The 11,299-nt window shown below is 39.4% G+C and overlaps 2 protein-coding genes across 3 annotated transcripts in view; one reads left to right on the forward strand and one right to left on the reverse strand.

Moving 5' to 3' along the window:
- Positions 1-3,981, forward strand: part of LOC104815109 (tudor domain-containing protein 3) — a 4,404-nt gene extending 423 nt beyond the window's left edge. Inside the window, exons 2-8 of one of the 2 annotated variants that reach the window (XM_010543430.2) lie at positions 18-226; positions 674-838; positions 1,126-1,354; positions 2,183-2,398; positions 2,662-2,936; positions 3,285-3,422; positions 3,516-3,981. In XM_010543430.2, the coding sequence (XP_010541732.1) occupies positions 18-226; positions 674-838; positions 1,126-1,354; positions 2,183-2,398; positions 2,662-2,936; positions 3,285-3,410 (1,220 nt within the window). In that variant the 3' untranslated portion in view covers positions 3,411-3,422; positions 3,516-3,981. The remainder of the gene's footprint in view (positions 1-17; positions 227-673; positions 839-1,125; positions 1,355-2,182; positions 2,399-2,661; positions 2,937-3,284; positions 3,423-3,515) is intronic. The other variant, XM_010543431.2, reaches the window with a different exon arrangement.
- A 3,178-nt stretch (positions 3,982-7,159) lies between these two features.
- LOC104815159 (probable plastid-lipid-associated protein 8, chloroplastic) overlaps positions 7,160-11,299 on the reverse strand; it is a 34,825-nt gene continuing 30,685 nt past the window's right edge. The window contains 5 exon segments of the mRNA XM_010543475.1: positions 7,160-7,211; positions 7,213-7,344; positions 7,406-7,598; positions 7,655-7,743; positions 7,745-7,788. Coding sequence (XP_010541777.1) covers positions 7,160-7,211; positions 7,213-7,344; positions 7,406-7,598; positions 7,655-7,743; positions 7,745-7,788 — 510 coding nt within the window.

Here is an 11,299-nt window from a genome sequence, read left to right on the forward strand (position 1 = left end):
TCCCTTGAGCCGCCGAGGCTGGTGCTTCGCCAACATAGATTACATGAAGGCGATGATCTCCGAGATCTCCTCTGTGGTCGATGCCGATTGTGGAGCGCGCGCCGTCGTGGACTCGGTGGAAGCGGAGCTTCTGAACATGGATATTAGGTCATTCGGGGCTAAATCCCTACCCGATCCGGCCGAATTGCGTAGGTGTTCTCATCTACAGGGTCCCAAAGTTCTCCAGGTTTTTCTCTCTCTCTCCGCAGAAACGATTTTGAACCGTTTTTTTCTTGTCTCTGTGAAGATTTTTCGGTTTCGAGAGATCATTGGAATGAAAACTTCTTCGAATAGTGACGGATTGGGTTTTGGAAACTTAGATTCTGATTGGGGTCTCTGTGGTTGCCGAGAAAGTATGAGAGAAAACTGAATGATGCAGCGGGTTTCCTTCAATTTTTTATTCCTAACACCACACGATGATGCGAAAATTTCCTGGGCTTAGTCCGTAGAAGATGTTGGGTATTTGCTCCAGTCTGTAGAACTGTTGTCTGAGCTTGTTGGATTTGGGCTAATTTCATGACCTAATACGTCTCAATCGATTCATGATGTTGTACACTGTTTTAGCTGGAGACTATTATGGTTGTATTTTGTTCAATTTAGGTTAAGACACTTTTTTTTTTCATTATAAGCACAGATAAGTTCGGTTAGGGATATCACCAGAAGTAGCGAGGACCTTATGGGAAGTTCAAGCGCAAAGCGTTTACTAAGATTGACTCTGACAGATGGGCATACTGAGATTTCTGCCCTTGAGTTCTCTCACGTACCGGCGATCCCCGACGATGTAGCTCCTGGTACTAAGGTATCATAGCTCAATTTTAACCTTCTCTCTGTCCATATTTATATATTTCTTATGTTAAGAAAGTTTACATCCGGAAAAATACCTAACTCGAAAGAAAATAATTAAAGCTTAACTGATGGATCAAGTTTGTGTTTTGCGAGTATGATCATGTAGATGCTATTTCTGGGATAGGTGCTATTGAGGACTGGGAAATAAACTCTTGGTTTTGTCGTGAACACCTTAATCATTTGTGGTGAAATGCTTGTAGTCATGAAGAATCATTTTTTCTCTTGTTTTACTGTTGGCAGTTGCATCTAGATAATAAGGCTGTAGTACGTAATGGTCTAGTATGTTTGACGCCAAAAGAGGTGAAGGTTTTGGGTGGAGTTGTAAAGTCACTCTATGAGGAATGGCAGATGAAGAGAAAATACTTTGGCATGTCCCGCAAATCAGGAAGGAAATCTCAGGAGAACGGAGCTGGTAGCTGTCCTCCTCCGTTTGAGGAGTTGAAGATTCAGACAGGTTCTCATCACCTTGGTAAGGACGGTTTTCTAACCTGTTTTCTTTTGTTCTATTTAATTCTATGTACTTTTGAATATGCATGTTACGTTTGACCACCATCCAATTTTCTTGGTGTAAGCAAATATAATTTTGACCTTATTGTGATTTTGCTTCCCCGTGGTGCACAAATTATTTGTTAAATAAATCCAAGTAAGCGTTGGTTGCAGGAGCCGGGTCCCTTGGTTTGAACTTCCGATTCCAATGTGCTGTTGTTGGATTTAGACTTTCATGTTTTATTGAGATGCGTCTTCCATCGTTTGATAGAACTAATGGGCATGAAACCTCAATTCTCAAAGGTTTTTACTATACCTACAAAGTAAAATAGAGTAACTATGGTTTTGCTATATGGTTAGCTTAGTTAACTATGGTTGATTAGTCTCTTTGTTATATTAGATGTGAAGAGTGGGAATTCTGGCTTTTGCTGGCTAGTTTAGGGAAAAGGTTTATCTAAGGGGGAGTTGGAGGAGCTCCATTCTCAAATCCTTAATCTATGTTTCACCGTTATTATCAGTAATACTAATACATATATACTTTCTGGGGTTTTGACATCCGTTCATAACATCTTTTTCCTGGGTTTGTTACCCGATCTTAGTATCTGTCAATTTCATTTTTTGAATAGCTAAATTGACTCTATTCATTGAGCAGCAAAATGGAAAAATATATTGACCTGATTTCCTGTTGTAGTGTTGTGTCGGCTTAGATCAAATTATTGTCTCTTTCCATGCATTGAAAATGATATAAGATTGGAAAATGCATAAAAAAAGACAACAATACCTATTCTTTGGATGTTCTGATGATTGACAGATAACAAGAAGCCTATATCCAGGAGCACACCCACAGTTGCAGAAAGTGCGGAGAAACGTACTAATCTGGAAAGAGCTGAGACTAGTGAAGCTAATATGGTCAGAAAAGGGGCAAACAACAATTTGCTAAGGGATGCTGTAGAGATTAATTCCCAAGCTTCTCTCCAGGGGAAAACTCAAGAAAAGCCAAGCAGTTCCGAGACAAGACCTAAGCAAGGTTTGGCTTCAACTGTTTTTCCTCACTCACTTACTATGTTGTTAGTAATCGATTGCACTCCTTGTGTAGATTACCATCTTTAAGACATTTTCCATTTTTGTCTGGAAACTGTTGTATAACTATGAAACTTCCAGATATGATGTAATTCTCACAACCTTAAGAAAAAAACAAAAAGGGTTTACTTCAGTGGTCGTTTTAAGATAGTAAGGGAGATGACCATTATTCTTTGTTTTTGTGTGTTTATAACATCTCCCATGTTGCAGTGGTTGAAGCTGTTCCGATACAGAACCAAGCAGCTGCGCAGATACTTCTCCAGAAAATGAAACATCCAAATTCAAATGAGAGACAATACAGAGGAGGAAGAAGGGGCAGAGGAAGAGGGAGACATGAACAAGAATCCAGGGTTTTGACTCTTGATGAATGGGAAAAAAGAAATACCAGCGCAGTTCCTCCACAGACTGGCCAGCCGAATGACACGTGTCATGATGAAGATCTTGCATGGCAGCTTCAAAACCAATTCGATTTGGAAGATTCTCATGTGAGTAACTCCTTTCTTCTTGTCTATTCTCTTCTCCAATGATTTCCCATCTGGAGGAGGGTGAATTCAGACACTGAACTGAACTCCGTATACTCTTAATTTGGAATAAGGTCCATGGTCTAGTAGTTCAGATTATCGATGATTCGTTCACCTCACAAAGGTCATACAATGAAACGACTTTTGTGGGGATTTGTGTGTTTTTTGAGTTAATAAGATACTTTTACCCCCACCGTTATCACCTATCAGCTCATCTCTGCAAAGAACTCGAATTTTCTTGTAGTTTCCAAAATCGATTGAACGGTAATCATTGCAGAGAAACACTGATTTTTGTACTGTTTTGTTACTCAGCAGGAGTCGTATGGAACTGGGACAGAGGATATAAGGGTGAGCATGTTCAACTATGGAAGAAGACCTGATGATAACTTTGGCCGTGGAAGGGGACGAGGAAGGAGGCGGGGGAGAGGACGCTTTTAGTCGACCCAACAGGTGTTGCCACACATCCCGAGCCTCACTTTATACTGATAGTCTGTCGATGAAATCTTACACCTCGGGTGCAAAATGGGGTTTTTGGTTTTGTAGTATACAATTCTTGCAGGCACTCGGATATAAGTCCCCTCTTTTGGTAATGATTTGCGCGGAAGGCGCCACCCAAGAACAAAGGACGATATTGAGAGAGAGATGACGAGAGGACGACATGGAAAAGAGATATTATGGAAAGATCCTCTCGAGCCAATTCCCGGCCTAAGCTTCTCATCAATGTATGTGATCCAAAGGCTTTTCTGAACTCAAGTTCCCTGACCTGTGCCGTGACACAAGCCAAAGATTTTGGTTTTGGTTTTTGTGCCTTCCGTATCTTGATTCCGTGAATGATCCCCGCTATATTTCATTATTCAGTTCACACGGTGTAAGGAAGGACTTGTAGCTTAGGTTTAGGCTTGGCTTGTAACTTGCAAGATTGATGTTCATTTTGAAGAAATGCATTATGCATGCATAGAATGATAACTATGTTTGCTAAAATTCGACCTTGTTAAATTTGATTCTGTAATAATTTGTTATTACGTGGTATAATACCAGCAGTTTACTCCCCCTAATTATGGGCTTTTTAATATGACTGAGCGAGTCATATTGGCCCAATACAAAATAAAATACTCTAAGATAAATACATAAAATTTGTAATTTTTAAAAATTATACGAACTTTGAAAAAACACGTAAGGTAGTCTAGTATATTTTTTTCTCCAAGACCCCCATTAGATGGGGATGGAGATACGAACTGACTTGGTCTTTTTATACGAACTTTGAAAAACCGCTATAATCTCTTTAACGATTTTAGTAAAAATTATATGGACTTTGTAAAACCGTTATATTCTAATGGCCATTTCTGTTTGTTTCTGTAAAACCGATTTTAATCATTTGTAATTGTATCCAAAATAAAAATGGTATGAGTTTGATTTTTTTAAATCGAACAAATAAATCCCAAAATAAATATAATAATAACTGAAATCTGAAAACTTTTCTTCTAAAAAATGAGTATTTTTATAAAAATCGATCACCAACCAAACCAGATCTAATATAAAAACCGAATTAATATCGGTTTTCTAAAATTGAAAAACCAAAACCCGTAACGAAACACAAGCCATCTTTGTTTTAACATTATACATTTTTGGAATCAACCCCAGATGCGAGCCTTCTTGTTTCTGCAACATCTGCATGCAATGAAGAGAATGGAGAGTCCTGGAAGTGTTGAAGAAAATATACATTTGGATATGAAGCTAACGGACATGCATGCATTTTGGACACGTAACCAACAATTTCATGAAACGTTGAATGTCTATTTTCCTATATTGCAACACGTAATCGGTCAATTAGGGAGCTTGATTCTTGTGGTCGTTGCACATCTCCACCATACAAATTGACTCCTTATTTTCTTCTATTTATTTCCATTTTATGTATATAAAATCTTAGTTTCCATTTATTTGTACGATAATTCCTTTCTTGTTTTGTCTAGGATTTCTATTTATTTTGTAAACTTTCTCATGCATGAATATACCAAATATCTCTTCCATTTTGATCATCTTCTTCCTCTTCTCCATGACTATGATCTAACCCAAATTTACCAATCTTTATTCTCTTTTTCTCCATTCTTAATTCTTCTATACTATCCAATCACTAAATTCCACATGGTATCAGAGCAAGATCCATGGTGATCACTATTCTCTTTTCCGCTGTATAATTTTTCAAAAAAAAAAAACTTTATCCCTTTTGTAATAAACACCAAAGAGGAGAGAAACATGACATACGGATTGGCGTATGAAGATTTCAAGGTCATAGCAACCTTTGAGTACATCCGAAAATTCAAGTTGCTCCAAAATGCATGGAGTAACATGCTGGAAGAACAAAGAGACAAGGCGTTCAAGGGTGTTTGGGATAGAATCAAGGAGCTTCATCCCGATCTAAGCATCGAAACGTGTAAACTCTATACCTTTCTTGGATTTTTGGATGGTATACACAACAAACTAATCTTGCAGGTTATAAAAGCCAAAGGGAAAATATCCCTCATGGAAGCAAAAATGATGTGGTGCGAAGAACGCACTCAAAACATCATAAACGAGGAACAACACGAGTGGTTGTCGAAAGAAGAGATGACCGATCAAACCGTCAGAGAATTCTTCATTGAATACATGACGCCTATTCATCCACAACGTGAGGGGGAATGTGAGGAGATCACTCCCACGTGTGTGGATGATGAGAGGTTAAATGAACAACTTAATGAAGAGGGTGAAGAAAAAATGACACAAATCGAAGAAGTCGAACACACGGAAAAAGTAGGACCGGATTGCTCAAAAGAAGAAGAAGAAGGGAATCAAATGGAGTTCGTAAAGGATGATGACCTACAAATGGAGGCAAAGAACCCCGAAAATGAGGCATCACCTATGGAGAACAACCTTGTCCCATTCGTTCTTCCCAAGGCAAATCCGATCATGCATTTCCAATGCATCGGCAATAGAGTTTGTCATTCATTCTTCTCTCCACTTCACTTTGAGTTTGTTATTCCTAATTATATGTTTGGTGTTTTAAGTGTCATTGGGCAGAAAATAAAAGACACGCTCATGATGAGATGTTGGAGTACAAAGCAAACAAACTCAATGGAAGTCCATATACAGAGGCAAAAGCCGAAGTGTGAAAAAATATCCGAAGAAAAAGTAACATTACCTATAAGTTTATACAACTATAAGTTTGGTAAAAACACTCTCAAACTTTATGTTTTTGATCCCGGAGAACATATTCATATCTTGCATATTGAACAAAACATATTAGTTCGAAACACTCTTGCTCATGAAAGTGGTATAAACGATATGTTTCTAACGTTTAATGAAAATTTGAATATCATGCTTAGTTTAGAATATAAATCAAACATGAATCTAATCATAAAAATAATGTTTCACGTTCAAAAATATTAAACTTAGCATTTATGCACATTAGAACACTATTTTTACTCTTGTTCGATGAAAGACATATTGTTGCATGTTTGCATTCGGTTTGTCATTTTGAACGGAGTGCTACGGCCTCCTTTGTGTTGTCTAACCATTCTCTTGAGTATATACAGAAAATCAAATATAAAAGAACAAATGAAATGGTGGATAAGCCAAAGGAACCGCCATGGGATGCCATCACACTTAAGGGGGAACCAACACAAGCATATAGATGTATGATCGGCAAGATCGGCTTTTCACATTCCTCCAAGCCAATCTTGAGGGGGAATGTTGAAGAAAATATACATTTGGATATGAAGCTAACGGACATGCATGCATCTTGGACACGTAACCAATAATTTCATGAAACGTTGAATGTCTATTTTCCTATATTGCAACACGTAATCGGTCAATTAGGGAGCTTGATTCTTGTGGTCGTTGCACATCTCCACCATACAAATTGACTCCTTATTTTCTTCTATTTATTTCCATTTCATGTATATAAAATCTTAGTTTCCATTTATTTGTACGATAATTCCTTTCTTGTTTTGTCTAGGATTTCTATTTATTTTGTAAACTTTCTCATGCATGAATATACCAAATATCTCTTCCATTTTGATCATCTTCTTCCCCTTCTCCATGACTATGATCTAACCCAAATTTACCAATCTTTATTCTCTTTTTCTCCATTCTTAATTCTTCTATACTATCCAATCACTAAATTCCACAGGAAGGATGTGTTAAGGCGGTATTCATGGACACCTGCTAAAGACAAACAAGGATCCTTTGGAACCAATTCCCAAGCTTCTGGTCGACATAAGTAATCCGAAGCTTTACTTGGCTTTCGAATGCGTATCTGAATTCAAGAGCTCCTACTTTAAGCTCTGGCGGCTCGAATATCACCTGAACCCACTCGCTGTCCAATACTTTCAGCTTCCTTGCCAAAACACCAATGAGATTGGTTTCGGTATCCGATGATCGATCGAGAACATTGTTGCGATGCCATCTCACCTTTCAATGATACCTCTCGGTCGAGAGATTATTAAGCCGTGAACACAACTCTGTTCCTGACGAGATCCGGAGCTTCAATGGCTTGAATCATCTCTTTGATCGTGAAAAAGAGGCGTCCCAGTGCACTTCTGTATCCGCCTCCCAGAGATGTAGGTCTCGAGCAGTACACCACATCCCACTCTACATATCACAATCCAATCCAGCCATTATCGATTTCGATCTAAAACCCTCGAAACCAATCTTCTTCTTCCCTTTGAAAATGAGAGGATATTTCACAGGCTCGTCGACACAGTACTTCTGATGCTCCTTAGCCACTTGTGTGATTGTGTTGTTCTTTCCTCAACGTCACACCTCCGTCGTTGTTCGCAATCTGTTTCACATTAAACACTCTCTTTTCGTCAGATCTCTTCCCCAACTAAACATCATTCATTCAGAGATTTTGTCTACAATATTCTTTTTTTTAGAAACAAAAGTATTGGTTGTACCGTTTCTTTTTTTCCCCCTGTAAAACCCTTTATATATACTCAGACGTACAAAAGTTCCGCTGTACAACAACCAGTACATCAGTCCAAAATAAGAACAATAATCCCAGATAAGAAAATGTAACCCTATCAAAGCTCAAAAGTGCTTGAATCAGGTCGTAAGTAAAGAATCATCATCGTTCGTAAAACGCCATAAGTGTCGGATGCTCGATAATTGTCGTCGAGTTGAACAACGTATGTCCCTTACCACAATAGAAGGTGGATGAGATTGGCTCTCATGCATCCGTATGCTCTTTTCCCTCCAAAGGATATATGTCGTGGCTCGAAACACCAAGAAAAGGATAAGTTTAAGAGCTTTATTATCATGAGTACTACCTGCAACCCAAACGAGTGAATCACCGAAAGAACTAACCTGCCGCCGGTTAAAACGAGAGGTTTCAAGGAGCTTAGCTCATATGTGCATTGTATAATCACAGTAACAGAAGAGGTGATCTATGGATTCATTATCCACGCCAAAAAGTAAGCATATGTGGCGAGTTGGGGAATCATGCAGCCAAGCGGTCACGAGTGGGGAGTCTATTTCGAGTAGCCAGCCAGAAAGTGAAGGCATGCTTTGGAATGGAATAGGTAAACCACACAATGGGAGCCTAGGTGACACGACTAAGCATGGAATGGAAAATTTCTAGGCTTTAGACGTGGAGAAGGACCCCAACGACGAGTCCAAAGGATCTGATGATCAAAAATACCTATCACCCGATGTCGAGGAGGTCGTCTGATGACCAATTGATCGTCCAAATTTAGGTGAATGGATTTGAGTCAAGTAATAAAATCTAGACTAAGCCAATTCCGCAAGCGTACAGATTCGATGTAGTATCAGGGTCGAACACAGGGAATAGTGGCACAACTAGACTAAATTCTACTAAGGCTTGATTAAAGAAGATTGTAATGAGATGGTGAATGTGAGAGAAAATATCTATATATGCTAATACTGCGGGTTTCAGGTTTGCCCTTGTATGCATGAATAGTTTCTAAAGATAAAGATTTTACAATAACCGTGTTTAATTCGGAAAACTCAAGCACCTAAACTAGGATGCGTTCGGGTCAGGGATCATTACCCTCTAACTAGCATTGTCCTATCAGCTTCCGCATCTCTAGGTCCATACTAGAAGCATTAACGCTCGCTATCATTGTTTCTGAGTCGAATTAATTAAGAATCTCTTATCAAGTCCTTCCGATGCTTAGAATTAATAATTGAACGGCCTATCTTATGAATGAATTCTGTTTTACCTAATCCAAATCCGTTTGCAATTAACTAAACCAAGTTCAATTCATACAGGTGATCAATCTGATGAAAACATTAAGATCAATTCATAAAACCGGATAAACAACGATATCATAATCTCTTATTGAAGAACCAAACAAATTCAATACATAGATAAATCCTTAACCCAAAACAAGAAAACTACTCAATAGACATGGAGAGACACGAGCTCAAGACAAGAAAGAAAAACATCATGAAACAAGATAGAGAAAGAAAGCTTAGTCAATTTCTCGAGCGCCACCATCTTCTCTGTCTCCTCAATGATCCTTCTTGCTATCTCTCGGTGAAGAAATGAAGAGAACAATGCATAAATTATGGAGAAAGTGGTAGAAATTAAACGTCGACCTCGGGCCTAGGGGAGGCCTCTTCTAGCATCTGGGTTAGCCTGGGAAAGCACGTATAATTCGTTCTCTCGTGATTGACTGCACAAATCGTGAAAATGCCCGAGTTTCGCTGCTGAAACATATCATGTGATGCCATAAACAAGTGACTCGACTTTGTTCCCCATGTGGGTTCTGTCTGATTCTGGTGAAATGTTTGGCAATTGATTTCCATTGGGTTAGTTCTGAGATTTCTTTCTGTCTTGTACTTTCTGCAATGCCACAGGCAGGGTTGGTATGAAGAGAAGAAACCAAGGAAGAAGAGTTCAGTGTTCAGTGGAAGTGGTGCAGCCTCCTCCGGCATGGCCAGGGAGAGCAGCTCCGGAACCGGTGAGCGTGTCTTGGGACGGACCAAAGCCTATCTCAATTGTCGGATCAACACTGAAGCTTCTCCGTCGCCCACAAAAACCTCCCTCAACCTCCACACAACCATTTTCGGACAGAACAGAGGAGAGAGGAGAAAGAGAGAGAAAGGGAGAGAAAAGAGGAGAAAGAGAGAGAAAAGAGCTCGGGGAGACCAAGAGGGACGTGCTCAGATATGTATTAGAGCTTCTCACATCAAGTGGAGCCTCATGGAGCTCACCAAAACTCGGACAAAACTCACCAAAGTCAAGAACAAGGTGAGTGACTTGAGTTACTTCTGTGTACTCTCATTTCATCTTGTGACTGTGATATCTCAATGTTCTTTACTAAGAATTGAAAGAGGATATTTCAATCAGGATTTAGAAACAAACGGTACTCAATTTGGTTAAGAAACGAGGAAGATATGAGCGAATGAAAACTGTTGAAAAACTGAAATCGCAGAACAACGAATTTTATGGGGTACAAGAGTTACGAATCGTTTTTCATCGTGTAGACGTCGGTTTTCAATAATCTATTTCTTAGATATGAAAGAGGACATCCCAATGAACATTTAGAAATAAACGGTGGGTGATTTGGTTAAGAAATGAGTGAGTTATGAGCAATCGAAGTCGGACCAAAAACCTAAAAACGCTAACGAACAATCTGCCGAGTGCCGGTCTGTCGGACCAGACACTGGTCAGCTCTGGACCAAGCATGAGAAGGTTTTAGTCCGCCAGACCAAGGAGAAGAAGCTAGGGATGTTGGTTTTCCTGGGATCTCTAGAGCGAATCTAATTCCTAAGAGATCAGTTCTAGGATTTGCGCAGGGGATGAAAAACAAAAATTTTGATGAAACCCTAAAACCTATCATGCATGATATTGTAGAAACGTTAGAACGCTTACCTCAATCGATCCGGGGCCTGTTTCAATTGATGTGTTCGTCCGATCACTATAGGCAGGAAGAATACCTTGCCCTCTACACGTATCCACACCTCGGGAAGGATTCCAACCTTTGGAACTTGTCTGCTAGGACTCGAATCTTCTATTCGATGATGTGCTTTTAGAAAACGAGATTTTGATCACTTATTCAACCCTCTAGACTCTCCAAAAAGGTCTGAAGAAGTTCTATTTTTCGGCTCATCGGTGTTAGGGTTATTTTTCTCCTCTTATTCAAGTGATTAACCCTAGATCCGGACTTTAAAATTAAATCCGAACCCCAGACCGAACGGACTGCTTAGTAGTCCGTTCGGTCTGGACACTTGGTCCGTTCGAACCAGTCACATAACTTGGTTCGTTCGGTCCGACGGTTCAGTCCGTTCGGTCCAACACTTGGTCCGTTCGGACTGAACTCTCTAGT

This window comes from Tarenaya hassleriana, unplaced genomic scaffold (assembly GCF_000463585.1).
Source record: "Tarenaya hassleriana unplaced genomic scaffold, ASM46358v1 Cleome22, whole genome shotgun sequence".
Taxonomy (NCBI): Eukaryota; Viridiplantae; Streptophyta; class Magnoliopsida; order Brassicales; family Cleomaceae; genus Tarenaya; species Tarenaya hassleriana.